This window comes from Hydra vulgaris, chromosome 08 (assembly GCF_038396675.1).
Source record: "Hydra vulgaris chromosome 08, alternate assembly HydraT2T_AEP".
NCBI lineage: Eukaryota > Metazoa > Cnidaria > Hydrozoa > Anthoathecata > Hydridae > Hydra > Hydra vulgaris.
The window spans coordinates 55,348,971-55,370,406 of NC_088927.1; the positions used below are offsets into that span (position 1 = coordinate 55,348,971).

The 21,436-nt window shown below is 27.6% G+C and overlaps 1 protein-coding gene across 1 annotated transcript; it reads left to right on the forward strand.

Annotated features, from left to right (window-relative positions):
• The first annotated feature begins 1,737 nt into the window (after positions 1 to 1,737).
• LOC136083461 (ATP-dependent DNA helicase PIF1-like) lies at positions 1,738 to 2,163 on the forward strand. Its single transcript, XM_065802861.1, has one exon. It carries the CDS (start codon positions 1,738 to 1,740, stop codon positions 2,161 to 2,163), a length of 426 nt encoding a protein of 141 aa, XP_065658933.1.
• Positions 2,164 to 21,436: the final 19,273 nt, after the last annotated feature.

Sequence of the window (21,436 nt, forward strand, 5' to 3'; positions counted from 1 at the left end):
CTTTATGGAACAAAAGATATTTGCTTATAGGATTTAAAATAAAAGTTTTATGAAGCATAACACAGGTCAACAAAAACAAATTTTTTTTTTTTATGTAGGATTTCTTATTTTGATTTCAAATATGCAACTCATTTTTTACCGTCACGTCAAGTTGTAAAGATATTTTCAAATCTTTAGATTTTGGGGTAAAGTCCCTAATATTGTCGAAAAAAAAGTTGTTCAAAAGTACATCAACCTGAGTCTCAAAAGAAGCGTATTTTCATAGAGATTTTAAAGATGTTATTCGTTTGTAATAAAAATAAGTATTATTGCTGAAAAACATTCTGTTGACATTTTTTTAAGAGTCTATAGCATTTTATCAAATAATTTTTTTGCCAAAAATTTTTTATGAAAAACTTTTATGTTTTCTAAAATCTCTATACTATCTTCTAAAATACGCTTTCTTTGAGACCCAAGTTGACATACTTTTGAACAACTTTTTTTTTGACAATATTAGGGACTTTACCCCAAATATTAAAGATCTGAACCCAAATATCTTTACAACTTGACATGATGGTAAAAAATGAGTTGCATATTGAAATCAAAATGTGAAATGCAATCCAAAAAACAAATTGTTTGCTCGGCACCAGAAAAAAATTTTTTTTTTGTTGACCTTCAATTAAAATTGATCGCAAAAAAGCAACAAATTTGTTAAACTATTTTTACTTAACTCTGTAAATTAAGTTGAAATGCGCAATAAATGTGTTAGATTGATTTTTTCATCAAGAATTTCAAACAGCAAAAAATTCATATATAAAATTATGTCAATATATGTCTATAGAAAATATATCTTAAATATTTTATGTCAGCAGAAAATAATTCAGACATGAAAATATGTCAAAATATGTCCATAGAAAATATATCTTAAATATTTTATGTCAGCAGAAAATAATTCAGACATAAAAATATGTCAAAATATATCGATAGAAAATATGTCTGACATATTTTATGTCAGCAGAAAATAATTCAGACATAAAATTATGTCAAAATATGTCGACAGAAAATATGTCCGACATATTTTATGTCAGCAGAAAATAATTCAGACATAAAATTATGTCAAAATATGTCGATAGAAAATATGTCTGACATATTTTATGTCAGCAGAAAATAATTCAGACATAAAAATTTGTCAAGAGATGTCAATGGAAAATATGTCTGACATACTTTATGTCAGCAGAAAATAATTCAGACACAAAATTATGTCAAAATATGTCAATCGAAAATATGTGGGACATATTTTATGACGGCAGAAAATATGTCTGAAAATATGTCGACAGATCTGCCAGACATATTATGTCGTAACAACTCTGGCTGAAATAGTAGAATTGCGTATAAAATGTTCTTTGCATTGGCAATGGTTGCAGAAGTTTGCATTAACTGAAAATATGAGAGTGCAAGATGCGTAGTGCAAGATGGAAGGTGAATTTTCCCAATGGCTACTAAAACTTGGGAATGGAACAATACCTGTCAAAGAGGAGGATTCTTTTAAAGGATGCATTGAAATACCAAATCAGTGCATTATTAGAGAAAATGAATCAATTGTTGAAAAGATTTTTGGAGATGCTGATCAAAATGATTATTCTAAACGTTTGATTTTAACACCAACTAATATTGATTCATTATCAATCAATGAAGAAGTGCTTGAATGACTGCCGGGTGAGGTCAAAATTTATTTAAGTGCTGATCAAATTGAGACTGATGACCTTAATGAAAGAAATAACTCCTGTTGAGTTTTTGAACAGCTTAATAACTTCAGGTATGCCACCTCATTGTTTAAAATTGAAAATTGGTTGTTTAATTATGCTACTTAGAAATTTAGATCTCAAAGCTGGGTTATGCAATGGTACTCGAATGAAAGTTTGTGCTCTTCAAAATAATTATATTGATGCAGAGGTTTTGACAGATGTTTCTGGTGGTAAATGGGTTTTTGTTCCTCGAATTCAGTTGGTTCCATCAGATACTAATATACCTTTTGTTCTGAAATGTCGTCAGTTTCATGTCAGATTGGCTTATTCAATGACAATTAATAAAAGTCAAGGTCAAACATTTGATAGAGTTGGGGTATATCTTAAAAAAACCGTGTTTCTCTCATGGTCAACTATATGTTGCATGTTCAAGAACTAGATAATTTAATAGTTTGTTTTTCAAAATTGATAAACATCTCATTCAAGGTATGGTAGGTGGAAAGTGTCACACAAATAATGTTATATTTTCTAAGGTTCTTAATTTATAGTCTTTAGATTTTATTTCGAAAATTAACTGTTTGTAGGTTGTGAGTACATTTTGTATGTATAACTTTATTTATTATTTTAATTTTTTTTTCATAGTATTTGATAAATATATCTGTCATTTAATATTGTTATAAAATGTGTTTATATGTGTTATATAAAACCATATTTGTTTATATTTGTATATATTTTAAAATTATGTTGTTTCCATGTTTTCAAAGTGGTGTGACTTGGCATTATGTTGAGCAAGATAACCTTGATAACCTTGCCAGCCAAGCGGTGTACTTATAGCAGAGGTGTGACTTATCAGCATTTAGTGCCAGGCGGTGTTACTGCTTTAGGGCTAGGTTGTGTTGTCTAGCCTTTTTTTAATTTTTCTGGAAACACATAGTGTCTGTTAATGTTTAGCGTAATGAGTATGCAACCTTGATCTTAAAATCTAGGGCGTTTTAATGTCCTAAATTTGAAGTAATTGAATAACTAATATTGAATGTAAAAGCAAATATACTTTTCTGTATTTATATGTTTAAGAAAAAGATAAATATAGTAAACTTTAAATTGGGTTTCGAATTTTGTCTTTCATATTTTATTTTGGTTTGTTATTTTCGCTGGATTTTAAGATCAAGGGTATTAATATTCTATTGTTATGTGTTATTGTTGTGATGTTTTGTGTTGATAGACTGCTTGGCTTACCTTCACGTTGGTGTCTATTGTTAAAAATGAATAATTGGTAGTTTCACTATTGGAACTTACTGCTTTTATTTATTTACTAAAAGCCAAGACAACATTTTTCTAAAAATGCAATTTATAACTTAATTTGATTTTTTTTTGTTTTTTAGAATTGTTAATTTTTTTTTTAGTATTGTTAATTTTTTTTTACTAGTATTGTTACATTTTCGATAAATGTTTATATCAACTTAAATTATATTAACGAAAATTTTCGTAAATTAATTCAATCCAGAATGATTAAATATTTATTTTAATATTGAAGTAATTAAAGAGGTTTAAGAAAGAATCGACTTCAATATTTGTTTGCTTTTCTGTTTAGATGACAGCAGTATTATTGGAGAAAGTAAGTTAAAAAGCATTTTTACTTTTGAAAATGGAAAAAAATACTTTTTAATATATCTGTTTTTTTTTAAGTAGGTTTAAAATTTCAGGTTTTTAAAATCTTATATATTATAATCTTAAATATTTTTTAATTACTTAAAAAATATATCTATGTTAAACTATACCAGGTTGTAGAAAATAGTTATAGTTTAATTACAAAGTTGTAGACTGTTAGAGTAGATTAAATATATCAAAGATTTATTTAATCTACTTAATATCTTACTACCAAAAGTGAAAATTTACTATCAATTGTTTGTTTGTTTTTCTGTTTAGTTGAAAATAATGAAGAGAGAGGTAGTAAGTTAAAAGGATTTTTATTTTTAAGTAACTAAAATGTTTTTTAAAATATTGTTGTTGACTTTAAAGTAAAAAAGTAGGTTTTTATAATTTTATACAATAAGCCCAAGAACTTAGGTCCTACTTAAAATTATATTGTCAATAATAAAGAGAAGAAATTTATAATTCTCAGCAAGACAGCTTTTTAATATTTTATATCAAGTTAGTTTAATTGAGATTTATTTTCTTTAGTTGATCAAGAGATCAACTAAAGATCTAATAAAGGTGTTAAGTAGATAATTTAACCTCTATACATTTAAATACTTTTATTGTTTAGACACAGAATTGAAGACTGAATTAAGTCAGTGTTTTTGCTATTAGATATTTGTTAATAGGAATTTTTTTATTTGTACTGTAACTGGAATTTCAAAACTTCAAGTACCTAAGCTTTATTTTAGTTTTTCTTTTAGGAGAGTTGGAAAAAAAACTTACATATTTTTTTAAATTTGTTATACATATGTTTGATTGTAAATTAACTTTTTTTTGTTTGAAACGTATTTGTACTCAATTGCTTAGTTATTTATAATAAATTTATTTAGTTGTATGCATTTAACGTTTTAAAGACAATTTCCTTTTTTAACGAAACATGTATCAAGGGGATACCAAAAAATTAATAACTCATGAATAATTTACGTTCAATTCATATTAATCTTATTAATTAAAGTTCATAAATTAAAATATATAACAAGAATTTAGCTTTACTTTTTCGTCAATTTAAAGCATGATGAAGTGTTATTTTTTGTGTCAGTAACTAAAAACGTATTGTGTTCAACAATACGTTTTTAGTTAATGACACAAAAAAAACTTTGACAGTAATGTCGAGGAAAATGGTTCTGCCTTACACTGATATCACCTGTCAGTTGTAAATTACTCAAATAACGTTAAATAATTGGCAAATTATTTTACCTCCACGTACTTTTTTCTTTTAATTTTACAGATGGTTTAATTTTTTAATTTTAAGGCGTTTTTCTAAAAGGGTATTAGTTAAGGTTTCGCAACTTTAAATTGTGGAAAACAGCCACTATAAACTAAGTAACAAACCGACCATTACATGTATTACGGGTTTCTTTCTGCTAGTATTATATTATTTGCTGATGATGCCGGTGCCTATAATCCGGTGAAAATTTCATCTAAGTTATTTAGTATTGAGAGAATTCGAATTATCTGATGTTTTAAATTAGTTTATATATATATATATATATATATATATATATATATATATATATATATATATATATATATATATATATATATATATATATATATATATATATATATATATATATATATATATATATATATATATACTCTCGTACAAGATGTAAACATTTAAATCATATATATATTTATATTAAATGTATTGTTATACATTTATATGTTTCCCAGATATATTTTACATCAGTGACAGTGCAGAGACTTCCGGAATGGCGGACGCATTTTTATAACGAATTTTATAAATAAATTTGAAAAAAAGAAAGATAAAGAAAAAAAAATAAGAAGAAGAAAAATAAATAAAATAAGTAAAAAAAGAATATAATTAAGATAAAAATAAAGAGAATGAAAAAAAGAATGAGAAAGAAATAAAAAAGCAAAAACTAAAAAAAAATAAAATCCAAATCAAACAAATTAACGAAAGAAAAAATAAGATAAGAAAAAGGAAAGACTGCTTATCAAATTATTTGCTTCAAGCTTTGAAGATGAACTATGGCCTTTCAACAAAAACAATTCGCCAATTAGCATATGAAATGGCTGTTGCTAATAATAAAGTTTGTCCGGATTCATGGATTAAGAACATGAAAAGAAAACTAGAATTATGTTTACGAGCTCCAGAAGCCACCAGCTTTGCAAGAGCAACAACTTTCAATAGATTCACCGTTAGTGAATTTTTTCTGAATCTCCGGGAGATTCCGGGAGTGCGAGAACGTGATCAGTTTGGTACAGAAAGTATTTATAATGTGGACGAAACAGGAATAATAACCGTACAAAAACCTGTTAAGGTTATTACTAGTAAAGGTTTCAAACAAGTAGGAAGCATAATATCTGCAGATAGAGGAACTCTCGTGACAGCTTGCTGTGTGATTAAATGCGATCAGCAATTCGAAACAACCACTGTTCGTTTTTTCGAGGGTGAAGTTTCGAGATTTTATGATTAAAGATGGTCCACGCGGATGCGTAAAATTTGTTAATCCATCTGGTTGGATGACATCAGATATCTTTGTCGAATGATTGAAACATTTTATCAAGCATTCGCACTGTTTGAAAGATTCTCAAGTTCTTCTTGTGAACCACGAGAGTGTATCTGAATATATCTGTGACAGCCCTCGAATTAGCAAAACTGTATATCAGAACACTATGGCACGATCACGATTGGGCTCGGTGATAAGACAAATAACGTCTTCTACTTGCCCCGCCAGTGGTTTCATTTATAAACATTTAAATTATAAAAGTAATTATACGGCGAAATAAACAAACAAACCTAATGTTATGTGCGTATAACACTCAAGCAAAGCAAGAGAAAACGGTAAATAAAGATCCCTAATGAGGCCACTTTCACCACAAATGAATAGTATAATTGTGTAAACTGCCGTTTTATTGAGTATGTTTTCTCAGCTTTATATAATATACGAATGCATTTGTAAAATCTAGAAGAAATAATATTAATGTGATGTTTCCAAGAAAAATTTTTATCAATATAGATTCCTAAAAGTTTTGTTAATTTTTCACTGATTACATTGCCAATGTAGAGTTCAGGTAATAGATGTTGTATTCTATGTTTTTTATAGAATGGATAAAAAAGTATTCATTTAGTTTTCAGCAGTGTCTAAGAGATAATCTATTTATTTTGAACCGATTTTTTTACTTTACTAGTCATATTATTGAAAAGAATATTATTATTTTCGTGATATAGAAATAAATTTGGTGTTGTCTGCAAAGATTATTTTGGTTAGGCTTGTGTTTTTGAGATTGTTTAAATATATTATAAAGAGAAGAGGTCCAACGAAAGATTTTTTATTATAAACATATTGCTTACAATTTGTTATCTTTTCAATCAACCAAGGGTGTTTTTTTTATATGCTCCATATGATGATAATTTTTGCAATGGTATCAAAAATTCTTTAGATAAGCCAATAAATACTTCCTACTGTGAAAATGAGATTTTTTAAAAGATTCTGAAGCTAAGCTCAAAGTGTGCAACAGAGTATTCTGTTGAAACTCAATATTTTCAAAACCAAGTTGGTTTTTGTATACGATTTTACTATTAATTACATAGGCGTAAATCAAATTAAACCTTTTTTTTCCTGAAACTTCTGAAAAATCTGAGAGAACCAATATACGATAACTGTTTATGTTAGTAGTATCTCTGTTTCTTGTAAATGTGTTTAATAAAATCACAAAAAAATTGATAATAAACGTGCGGGAATTTAGGGGAGGATATTAATTTTTAAGTTTTTTAAGGAGGGGAAGTTTATCAACTTTTGGAAAATGTATTCACCGTGAGCGTATTAAGATTCTTTAAATTCTTTCGTTTATTTAATTTCACTTATTGTCAAAGAAAAGCTATCGACTGATAAAAATAAAAACATAGAGTAATCAGATTTTGAAATGTCAAATTTAAACTAAGCGATCAAAAATAAAAACTTTAATTGCATTCAGCTCTGAAGTGAGTTTATATTCAAAACTGAGAAACTTGAATGGTTGTTGTTATAGATTTTGAGTTGTATGCTCCGCATTTTGATCCCAGAATTTTTATTCAATAATTGTGGGATGAAAGCAAAACGGGTACCCAATAGAATATAATGCTGAATTATCTAAACGTAACTTTACATTCAAATCTATTGTTTCAACTCGTATTTGTTGTCTTCTGTGCAAACAATGGGGTTTTTTTTTGTTTCTGTTAGTTCTATAATGTCTCAACATTTAGTATATTTAAATTGATGCACCCTAATGCATTAATTTTAATGTTGGGATAATAATAAATTTCAATTAAATTGCTTTATTCAGAAAAAAACGTATTGAATTGAAATATGGTTTTGACTGTAGATTTGTTACTTCATGTATTTTTTACTCGCTAATACATCATGGTTTTCACCACCATAGTTATGAGTTTACAAAATGCTACGTTGTGTAACAAATGAGCTCAAGATCACGTCAGAAATTATGACTTTGTCACTGATAACCGTTATATATTTAACGGCTTTGGCGGGAATATTTCTTCCAACACAACGATCTACACTTTGATCATTGAATGTATTAGTGCCCGTGTATTAATATTTTTTTGGCTTTATGGTATAGATATTCATCAATTTTAAAATTTTCCCAAATAACGTAACTTTAATCTCCTTTTTTTTTGATTTATTTGTTTCCAATTGCATGCTTCTTTTTCCAACCATGTTTCGTTGCTCCAAACATAGGAACGTCTGCCATTAGTAAAACGTGCATCATCATGGCAAACTTATTAAATAAACTAGCTTTTTTTTTGCACCAAAACAAATTTTAGTTTTTAAGACAGCTGCTAAAAAGTTTTTAAGAACTGCCGTGGTTATCATAAAAAGTTAGCACCAACTTGTTTTTAACTCATTTATTTCTTGTCTAAAAGTAATTATGGAAAGACTCTTTTTTTTCCATCTGTTTAGAGTTGTCGAAATATTTTTGTATTATTTTCAACTAGACTTATATTCATCAATAAATTTTAAATTTTACGATAAAATATTATAGCGTTCAAAAATTATGACCATATAAAGTTTGAACCTCCCTCAATTTGAAGGGGGTTGCAAACTTTATATTGTCATAATTTTTTAACTCTGATAGATAATACTATGAAACTTAAAATTTATCAATGAATATAAATCTAGTTAAAAATAATACAAAAAATATTTCATCAACTTGTTGCTCTCACGTTTGGGGCAGGGGGGTGCAAAAATTTTGAGGGCTCCAATCATTGCAATTCTTTGCAAGGCATCCTTATTTGTCATAAGTATAAATATATAAATGTTTGGAGTTTGCTCAATGTCTGAAAGTTAGCTATCTCAAACACCTAATGCTTTAAGCGCCTCTGACTTTTGCGACACTAGTTGAAACATTTCATGTAATTAAGAACAGTAGTTGTATAGAATTTTTAGTTTGAAGGCCAATAGGTTTAAATTTGCTTAATTGAAGAGAACTTTCCATATTTGTAAAACGTAAATAAAATCTTTAGTTTGCGGAACCATTTTATTGACCAACTCTATTTTCAACAGGTGGTATGCAGAAAAACATGCAACTTAAAACAGCCTATTGCACTTCTTTAAAAAATTGCACTTAGATTAAATTGCTTCACCAGCAGTTTAACACATTTGTGTAAAAAGGTTTTTATTTTTTAAGTTTTATAGCAATTTAACAAATATCATGTAACAGCTTTTGAGACTTTAATAAAATTTACTTAAAATAACTGATGACTTTACTTAAAATAACTGACTTTTCTATCTTATCTCGAGGACCGCGGCTCACTGAATTCGATCCTTAAAGAGGAAATAAAAACATGAAGTTATCAAATCTCTTTAAGCACAGTTAAAACAGCACCTATTTAACTAAAGTGACATCAACACTCCTCGTTTTTAAAGATCTAATTAATCATAACTAACTAAAAAACCAATATATCCCTTTTGAATGGTCACAAACGATCATTATATCACAATTCAAATAATTTTTTATTTCTTTTCTATACTTATCTATCAGATCGTTACGTACAAGGAATTTTTAATGTCACGTTAATCTCACGTGAAAATTCAAAGTTACAAATGAAAGGGATCTGATTGATAAGACTGGAGTCTTCTCCTTGCTCCTGTCATTATTTTAGTTTTTTTTAAGTGTATACATATACACTTGTATTTATAAATGTATTAAAGTTAATTGTATATAAAATAAATAGTGACAAAGTAAGTTACAAAAAAAATAAAAATGAAGATTAGTGAAACTAAAATCAGATACAGCTGGCTCATGTTTTTGTAGTTTACTAGTCTAGATAATATATATTGAAAGGAAAGGTATCACCAAAATAAAATATTATGTACCAGGTTGCTACTTTTTATATGTATGTATAAAAAATCTGGTAGAAAATAAAATCTTCTATTTCAAAAGATACTGTCTATTGATAATTTTGGATAAAAAAGTAAATTTTTGGCATTCTGTCTTTATGATTAAATAAGACTTTTCTTGAAAAGTATTTTAATGAGAAATTTTAAATTACAGTATTATGCCACAAACACCACTTTTTGGATTCAATTGTATTACAATATTATTGCCAGTTTTAGTATACTTTCATTTGTTATAAAAAACTTTCAAATAAAAAATCTATTAAAGAAAACTGTAACCTTTTTTTTTAAGATGAAATCGAGTTATTAAATGAGTATTCTCTGCAATGTTGTTATAATGAAATAATATTAAACTGCATTTTATTTCTTTAATGTTTTAAAGTTACTAATTCTTTAGCCTCAGTATAAAAATACTATCTTAAATTGAAATAAGTGCTTTCAAGCGCATTCAACCATTAAGTATTTATTCTTAGCTGTTGTATTGTTATAATGTTGATTTTTTGCTGTTTGCTGTTAGTGACTCATGCTGTTGTATCGTTATACGTATTGTTATAATGTTGATTTATCTTTGATGTACAAAGAATGATAAAATATTTTAATATATTGTGCTCGGGTAATTTTTATTTATTACACACATAATTAAAACTGTCAAATAATGTAAAAAGTTCTATTATAACCCTATTATAGCAGAAAAAAATCTAAAAAACAAGACTTTTACATAATCAAATTTATGCGTTTTGTTTTATACAATCTTTTAGTATTAGTCGCATCATACTCATAAGAAATAGATAGTTGGAACGGGCGCTTCCAATTCGCCGTTTCAACATGAAATTTGAAATTTGGCCCGTTTACCTTGCGCAACTTTAAAAAAAAGCAATGAAATTTATATACTATATAAATTCTTTATAATATTGCAACACAGCTTAAAGATTTGTATATAGCGATAACTGATGGAGTTTTTGAGATAATAATGAAATTGAACAAGATCTATATGTATTGTTATTTAAAGACTGATTGGTGTAAAATTTTTCGTGCAACTTGTGTTGTAAAATTTACAAAACGAAATAACGCCTAAAAAGACATAAAACTTCGAAACACAAACTCATCAACCCATTAAATATAAAAACTCCATAACATTTTGTCATCTTTATCTTTAATGTTGTATAGTTGCTTATAAATTGTCAAATGATTTTAGGCTTCGCGATAAGACGAATGTGTCTTCTTCTAGCCTAGCAGTGTATATACATTCCATTCCAGTCTAATTTTGTAAATATTTTCTTTATGGCAGAATACAAAATAATAATAATTTATGTCTGCCTGAAGAAATTCTTTAAAAAAAAGAAAAGAGTTAAATTTTCAAAGCAGAGCGTTAGTTTCAGTTTTGAAAAAAACTGCAGATTATTATTTCAAAGTACAACGGTGACGCAGAAAAATTTTATTCTCAGTTTTATGGGCTTTTTCATAGAAAACTTATTGCTTTCCAAGCTTGATGATGTTTTATTTAACCAACACTTAATGAAATTAATGAAAATGCCAATCAAATTCTTCAAGATTTTTCACAAAGTAAACATAATACTAACTTCACCTACTTCAACATAACACTTCAAAAAACGCGGAAGTGAACGGGAGCGCGTATTTTCTTGCTGTTTGAAAAATAATTAAATTATCAAAAAAGATACAAATGATAAATTTGTAAGGTCTTGTTTATTTATAAATTAATATGGTATATACGTTGTATTTTTATCAAATATGACTTCTATTGAAAAGAAACACGGAAGCCTCGATTATATTAGTTCGGGAAATATTTCAAGAAATGTTCCGTAAGCAACAAAAAGATATATTAGCGTTAATAAGTGCAAATTTAAAACTATCTAACGATCGAATGGATGGATTGCTAAAAGAAATTAGTAAATTAAAAGATACTTTTGAAGATTTAAAAAAAGAAAACGAAAACCGAAATACCGATCTTAAAATAACTAACAATTAATTATAAAAATATGAAAAAACTCAAAAAGAACTAGAGGAAAGTCTACATTTTACCAACTGACAAAAAAGTTAGAGCGTTAGTAAAAATGATAAGAAAAAAATGAGCCTGAATATCAAATACAAACATACGAGAGAACGAAAAAAATAAAATTAGAGAGCCTACAAGATTGCTGAAAATCGGCGAAATAATCTTTGAATGGAAGGAGTCAAAGAAAATAAAATGAAAGTTAGGATGATAAAGCAGTAAATAAAAATAATAAACCTATTTGAATCTTAATGTAAAAAACGTAATCATAGAAAGAAGTCACAGAACTGGTTCAATTTGGCAATGTAAAGCCAAGAACAATTGTAATCAAATTACTTAACTTTAAAGACAAAGTAAAAATTTTCAAAAATAAACTAAAAGGATCCGGGATTTTTTAACCGAGGATTTTTTGCTGGAAACGTCTTCAATAAGAAAAAATCTTCTCGAGGACAGCAGAACGCATAAGAAAACGGTAAATATTCTATTGTTATCTATGATAAGCTAATTGTAAAAGCAAATTTATTAAAAAAAATCATGTTAAATGATTTTCTAACATTTTCTATATTAATTTTGGAATTTTAATATTTTAATAAAGATTTACTTTCGATTTTGAAATGGTGATGAAATTGATTTATCAAACATAAATTTTAATTCATTTGAATCTGAAAATTCAATACTTTTAAATAAATATTCTGATCCCGATATTAATTATTATAGCAATAACGAAATATTTTATAACAATAACGAAATATTTGAGTCGTATAACATTGATACTAAATTTCATAAAATTTGTGTAAGTGAGGCATAGTGTCACGATAAAAACACTGAAAACAATTCTAATTTTCATTTACCTAATTGTAAAGTGATTCATCAAATAAGAGTATCGAATAAGGAAGGTGGGGGTTTGTGTATATACATAAAAAATTCAATATTATTCAAGTTAAAACGGATATAAGTTTAACCACAAATGATTGACGCTTAATTGAAATCATTAATAAAACCTCAAAAAACATAGTCGTCCATGTTTATATGATGTCTTTAGGAGCATTAAAGGCACGAAAATCACATCAAAAATATAATTAAAAACAAATCATCTATAAATAAAACGGTTTATATTGTTGGTGATATCAATCTCAATATATTAGATTACGAAAAAAAAAATTATTAATTTCTTTAACATCATTTTTCAAAATAACTATATTTTACTAATCAATAAACACGAATAACTAGGGAAACTGACTCCTTTAGATCAAATTATTACAAATGAATTTATAAATACAAAAATAAAAGGACGGAATATTTAAGTCTGAGATTTCATTTTATCCCAAAAAACCAGAAATATGAAATAAAAAAATAAAAAAATTAAAACACGTTTAGTAAACGAAGCTTCCATTAGTCATTTTCATAATCTTCTATCCTGTGTTAACTGGGATACCCTTCAACTTAATCTAACACTAATAAGCGATAAATAGATCTACTGAATTTCTTTGTAATTTTTATAACAAGGCATTTCCAGGAGTCACTAAAGTAAGCGCCAAAGCTTAAAAAATATTTAAACCCCTGGATAATCTTCTCTAAAAAAAACAACGTTTATATAGTTTTCTCAAAAAGTACTCTTAAGAAAACAATTAAAAAAGTTATAGTGGTGTCTAATTTTAAGCGCTCAAAAAAACATTACTATTCTGATCAATTATTAAAACACAAAAATGATTCCAAAAAAACGTGGAATATTAATGAGGTAATCGGAAAAAAAATTATACAGAAATTTACTTCCTGAAAATCTTAAAATAAATAATATTCGTATTATAAATAAATCCTTAGCTCAAGCTCTAATCATTTTTGTAAGGATACTTTACTTTATCATCAAATATAGAAACTACTCAAGTAGTTTTGATTCATACTTAACCTCAACTAACACTAGATCTATGTCTAATTATAAACTTACAGAAGAACTATTAGACGCAAAACTTTTTAAAGCCTAATAAAAGTTTAGGATTTGATGATATAAGTAGTAATGTCATTATCAAATCAATTAAACAAATGACAATTCCACTATTGCATATTTTTAATTTATCTTTACAGCAAGGTGTTTTTCCTGATAACCTAAAAATTGCTAAAGTCATTCCAATATTAAAATTAGGTGATCTTTCTGATGTTGCCAATTTATAGAAACTGAATCTCAATACTTTGTCTCTTTTTTAAAATATTAGAGCGGGTTATGTATAATAGACTATATTCTTTTTTAAATATTAATAATATTCTTTATAATAAACAGTATGGGTTTAAATCTGGTCATTCCACAGAGCATGCAATCAGTCATCTTGTTCATGATATATATATAAAGCATTTAATGAAGACAAGTATACCCTTCATTCATTGATTAAGTAAAGCTTTTGATACAGTCAATCATCAAATCCTTCTATCAAAACTCAAAAGTTATGGTATTATAGATAGTTGTCCTGGTTTGAGAGTTATTTGACTAATAGGAAGCAGTACATGTTATATGACGGAGGAAAAAAACTGATTATCAAACAATTACCTGTGGTGTCCCTCAAGGATCAATTTTAGGACCACTTTTATTTGTCTTTGTATAAACGATTTAAATAAATTCTAACACTTAAGCTCCATTTTGTTTGCTGATTGTTACCAACTTGTTTTATTCCAGTAAAGATATAAGTTTATTGTTTCAAACTGAAAATAAGGAACTTGAAAAATTAACCCAATGGTTTAAGTCAAACAAACTGTCTTTAAACATCAATAAAACTAAATACACTTTGTTCCATCGTCTTCATAAAAAAGCATATATTCCCCTAGATCTGTTTATTGATAATAAACTAATAAAAAGAGAACAATCAATAAAAGTTTTATGCGTGTTATTATGAAAATGTAACCTGGAAAGACTATAGACCTAATTGAAAATAAAATATCAAAAAATTTGGGTATATTGTACAAAGCCAAACAGTTTTTAAATCTATCTTGTTTGGAAACCATACTTTTCTTTAATTCACTGCTACTTAAGTTATGCAAACATTGCTCAGTGCGGCAGCACTAACTCAACGAAAGTAAAAAAATTGCTGAGTAAACAAAAACATGCTATAAGGATAATCTCAAAATGTAGATTGTTTCACTCGAACAATATTTAATGAACTCAATATATAAATTAAACCTCTATCATGTTCTTATCTTCATGTTCAAACTTGATAAAAAAATATCCCCAATTTTATTTAACTCAATTTTTAAAAAAATAAGACAGATATACCCTACCAGATTTTTAAAAAACAATTATATTCAATCCAAAATATATTGTTCAGTTACTAAATTCTCAATTGAACGAGGTCCTGGCGGAATACTATATTAAATAACAAACTGAAAACAAATTATTAAGCAATTGAAAATGAATCAAATTTCTTCTAAAATTTTTAATTTTTCACCATATTTTACTATATTTATATATATTTTTTACATATTATTTTCGAACAATACAATTAATTAACTTGTAATTAAATGTTATTGCAGTTTTTCAAACTTTAGATTGTAATTTGTAATTATTGTAATTTTTTTATCTTTGTTGTGTTTATTAATCTTATAGTTCCACGTATAACTGATTGTTAACTCATTAAAACAACATCAACATAAAGAATTGAGATTAACTCAAATATAATTATTTGTAAATTGAACCAGCTAAAATTATATTTTTTAGTTTATAATTTCTTTCTTACTTTACTAACCAATTCTTAATTTAACTCTTTAAATTACTAAATATTTTGAAAGTTTAAAAGCTAAATATTGTAAAACATTTTATATTTTATATATTTTTTTTGCATTTTGGAAAATCTTATTTTATAATGATGAATTTTTCGGGGGCTAAATGATAAGACTAATTTTGTCTTCTTCTAGCCCCAGTGATGTAAATTTTTCTTTTATTAATTACAATTGTAAAATTTTTTTACTAACTAGCACATAACATTATTATAATAGCTAATTTTTATAATTTCACTATTAGATAATAATGTTTAATGAAAAAGAATTAAGTGTAATTTAACATTTGGCTGATTATGTTGTGCAAATACTTTACTCAAAGTTCAAGTTTTTTAATTCTGATAAGCAATATAAAAAACACTGCATGGAAATATTATATATCATGTATTTTGATACTAATAACAGGAGGTGATTTTTTTTTAAATTAACATTTACACTCAAAATATCTTTATTCAATGTGAAGCAATTTTTCATAGTGATTCAATTTTTCAAAGTGATTTAATGTTCATAGTTATCTGAATTACGCAAACATTGCTTGGTGTAGTACAAATGAAAACAAAATTTAAAAACTTTTTAATAAACAAAAACATGCAATGAGAATAATATCTAATGTAGGCCGTTTTCACCCACTCCAAAGAACTATTTATAAAGTTTAATATACTCAATGTGTACCAAATAAATATTTTTCATCTTTTAATTTTCATGTATAAAGTTAATAAAAAGAACAACACTAAACATTTTTAATTCGTTATTCAAAATAAATAAGATAGAGTACTTAACCAGATACTCAAACAACACCTATATTCAGCCCAAAAGTTTTTATACCGCAACTGAATTTTCATTATCCATTAGAGGACCAAAAAGTATGGAATAAAATCCTATCTAATAAACTTAAGACTATTGAAACTCTTGAAAAATTTAAAGTAAAATTGAAATAATGCTCCTTGTTAGTGATGGAGTGCTTGACTTTTTCGAGATAAGTTTTCTCGATTTAGTTTAAAATTTATCCTTGCCAAACTTTTCAACATTGAAGAACACCTGAGTTCTCAACTTAATAAGTCATCAAACTGTAGACCAAAGTGTTTTCCAAAACTCTAAAGTCAACGTTATAAATGAGATTCCGGATGGGACCAAAAAAACGTCAATAAAGTTCTGTTTTTGGTTCCACAAACCAGAAACATAGATCTATGGTTACGGGAGCATTTTTCACCCATTTTACAAAGAACTGACATTTCCCAACTAAAACGCGACTTACAGGAAATTGAGCTGATGATCAAGGAGAATCGGCCACGAGGACTGCAATCAATGAATTCTTGAGGATGTTGATGGAGGGGTCACAATGAAGCAAAAATTAGGAAAGTTGAATTTAAAAAAATGAGACGTTTTGTTTTTTGAAAAAGTAAATCATTTATTTAATAAATCATATTTCTTCAGAGCTAGAATAAGGACTTATCAATCGAGCCAGCCCACCTATAATTACTGTTTTTATTCAACCATCAGCATTATGACTGAGAAATAACGCAAAGATCAATAAAAATGAGCAAAATAGAATGCTGAAGAGAAACTTTTTTTGTTTTTTTCGTTTGTTTATATATATTTTGCAGTTTAAATATTGCTACCATACCAAAATGTATAAATATTTACATGGCCGGGATAAAAATAAGACGTTAGTAGCCTTATCACTAAGCCCCGTTTACATGCAATAATTATAATCTTATAATTTATGCAAGCAATTTTTTACATTGCAAGCAATTATTTCTAGAAGATATAATTTTTCTTTAATACCGTTGAAAATTACTTGATATTTAATTTAAATTAACGAAAGCAAAAAATAAAAAGGCTGATACAATTTAATACAAAATACAATAAAAATCTTACGCTGTACGAAGAAAAATTAATTAAAAAGAGTTGATTTAAAATAAAAAATTATAAAAATAATTTTTTGTTAAATATTTTTAAATAAACGGTTTTGGTTTGAAACTTTTTAGCCTGTCATAATAAGGAAATATATTTTTATATTTTATTTTATATTGTACTTATGTATTCTCGCTACGAAAATTTTTGTCGAGAAATACTCCTAAGTACGCGCAAAAGCCCTCTCTTTTTATATAACAATTATCAATATGGGAAGTTTTCAAAAGAATAATTTTTTTGTGTGGAGTGTATAAAAGAGTGTATCTAATTTTACCAACATTTAAATATGGTTTATTTGACATAAACCAATCAGTTAAATTTGTGAGTTCCTTATTGACTGTTTTAAATAAGAGATTGATATTAGGGAGACCAAAACACTTAATAAAATTTGATTTGTGTCATTTTTTCTAGGTTAGTTACGATTTTGGGGAAAGTACCTAATTTTCTGCATCAAATTAATATGTAATGTTTTAAAATTACATTACAAATAAACTTACATTAACGTTTAAATAAAACGTACAAATAAACTTACATTAATGTTTTAAAATTACATTACAAATAAACTTACATAAACTTACATTACAATGTTACATGAATGTTTTTTGTAATTTAAGCACAGTGTCGGTATTTCCCCAGCCCACCGGGGTAATTGTGAGCACCACTTTGGGACAATTATTTTACCCAACATGTTTTATTGTTACATAGAGTATATAAAATGTAGTGATAATCGATAATAACAAAGTAGACACGTTAATTCTTTGAGATATAAAAAAAATCCTTTTCAATCGATGATTAATGAGTAGGGTGCAAAAAGTCACAATATAGTTTTTAGGGAACATAACGGTGATACTCCTGCATGCGCCCATTTTCCACAATAGACACAACGATACCAGAGTTTAGTTTTTTTTTCCATATTCACCACAAACTAGACACATCTCAGTGTCCTTTGAAAATTAATCAATCCCGTTCTCAAGCTCGTCATCATCACATAGATTAGTTTCATCAACATCTTCCTCTGAAGTTGATTCTTCAAAAGAAGTTTGTCTACGACACCTCTTCCTTATTGTTTTTCTTTTAGTTGCGGACTTGTTTTTAGGGACGGGTGTTTATTTCAGTTTTACTGATTTTTCCAACATTGCAAGACCTATTCTTCAAGAGTTTAAGTTTGACTTTAGGTATCACCTTAGGGTTGTCCGTAAGTTTTTCTAGTCAAGCTAGCTTTTACAACTTCAATTTCTTTTTTCTTTTAGCTTCTTCCAAAACTGCTTTCATTGATTTCCTGTCATAATTACGGAGTGTTGCTTTCTGTTATTGCAATGATCATTTATCTCTTGACAAAGATAGAAGGGATGAAAATATTCCAGAGGTTCTTTGAAACATATTGGGGCTTTTGGAGGGTTTTGGAACAACTTTTAGAACTGTGTCCTGCTTTAAAGAATCAGCTTCTTGATTAGCATAAATCTCTGTTAAATTCAAGCAATATTCTTACGCACAACCTTCTGATGCTGCATGCTATCAAGTTTCAGCAGCCGGATTCATTGTGGTTTTTGGGTACTTAGCGGCAGACAGATTGATATCCGGAAGGCATCGGCTGGTTCATCAAAATTTTTCGTGGTCGATTATGACTGGCTGTTGAATCGTGTTCTTGCAGATAAAATCGATATCACTGAATTTTGCTTGTAAAGGGAAAATACCGGGGATGCAAATCCTGAAACCCCTCGCATTGTTGCCGACATTCATGTATGCTTCATTAAAGATGGAAGATGTTGTGCACTGTTCTTATCTGAAGCGGTTAGCTCTGAAGAATCTGTCACACTGTGTGTTGAATGCTTTTTTCAAAGGCCCATAAAATGATAAATCCAAAAGCTGTAGGGGTGTTGCTTAGGAAAATTTTCATAACTTCGTTACAAAACTTACAATTTTAGAGTATTTGAAATAAAATTTATTATAATGATTTGTATATATTCGGAATACAAAATGTTTGAAATTTCAGAATTTGTAATTTTTGAAAAAATGATTTTTTTGATATTTAGACTAGACCACCTTAAATATTTTATAAATAATGGGTACTGTGGTGGGTCTCAGCGTTACCCCGGTGGAACAAGATGGCGGAAACCTAACCCTACAAACTACGTGAGCTCCAAATCCTAAAACGGCTATGCGAAAATGTAGGTTTTAATATGTATTTTTTAGCAAACTAAGTGGTTTTTTAGTAACAGCTACAATTACTAGAATCTTACCTCAGTTATCCAGGAGTTTTAACATGGAAAACTTCAAAAACTAGTTATTTATTTATAGCAAAACAAGCAGTACGCGTACTCGCATAAAACTCACTGAGCGTTGTCTAGTGTTGTCCGCCAGGTACAGTAGCGCTTTACTAACAAAATACAACTACAGAGCAGGGTGTCGGATTTGCCTCGTGCGTCGGGATTCCGGTCTACAACTATTAGAGTAAAACTAGATGTGTTATTGGCATTGAAGTCTAAAATATTAGAAAAAACTTATTTGAGTTGTTTATATAAACGATAATGAGTAGTGGTTCGAAGAGTTTTGATCTTTGAAGAACATCACACGTGACCGTCATATATTTTAATTTTTCTTCATCATACGATATAAACTATAGACCAAGCTATGTTTGAGTTTTTTCGTAATGTTTTATTTTTTTAAATGTTTTGCTGAAATCTATGAAAACTGCTACTATATATTTTTTTTCATCAAGTGCTTTAAGTATGTCATAAATCAAATAAATAATTGCATGGTCAGCGGAATGTCTTGACTTAAATCTTGACTTGTTTGTTATAAAGAATATTATTTCTTTTTAGAAAAGAAACAAGGAGGAATTGAAAATCGGTCTATAGCTTACAAAGCTTGAAACATCACCAGATATAAAAATTGGTAACAACTTTTACAATTTTTGGTTTTCAGGACAAAGCACCTTGTTTAAAGATTAAATATGTGCAATAGTGGAATAGTTATATATTTGATTTATTTTTCACAACTACCATATTCTAAATCTTATTTAGGTTTTAATAATACTAAAGTTGCATCAAATAGTTTTTTTTTCCGTAAGTTTATTATTGTCCATCACATTGGTAGCCAGAACTTAAAAAGGATTTGAATTTGTGGTTTCTCTTTTTTGTTAGAACTTACATAGGGGAGGATGGGTGAAAGGGTGAAATCTGCTTTATTCCTACAGCCAAACGGGAAAATAAAAAGACTCAAAATGAAGTACTTACATACAAATTGTTGTTAACACAATCCAAATTTTTCACCGCTTTTTGGGTGTTCACGTTTGTCATCCACTCTTTTCTGTGCAAAAGTAATTTTTGTATTTTTTTGAAACTTTGATTATGAGCATAACTGGCGTGGTTGAAAATTTACTTATTAACAATGCAGTTTTTAGAACAAAGTAATTTACATGCATAAACCACGTACTTATTTCACATTTAGTGTTTTGAGAGAGCCATTCCTTCACGGGCAGGATTGTACTGTTCTGCTAATACTTCACGTTAAAAAAAAATTTTTGACTTCAGCGTAAAAATATTTAATGTTGGCTCCACTTTTATATATCATTAGAAAAACTCATGTGCAACATTAGATTTATTTTTACCATATGTTATAATACCTCGAATCTATAAAAGAAACACTTTGCTAGCAAAAACTTACAGTAAAGAGCGATTCCACGGCTTAACAAAAAACATTTGACGTTTGACAAAAACACAGTTTTTTGTCAAAACGTCAAATGTTTTTTGTTAAGCCGTGGATTTATAGAATGGATTTCAATCATCTTGTTTTAGAACTGAAAGCAAGTTAGTTCTGAAAACAAGATGATTAGCGAAATCCATATGTTTCAATAAGTTTTTCAGGATGGTTAGTTTTTGGTTAAAAGTTAACCCATTACTCAGTGACACTAGTGTGAATTAGGAGTGTTTAGTGCCAAAGGGTCTTTTGTGATTGTGATGTTATTA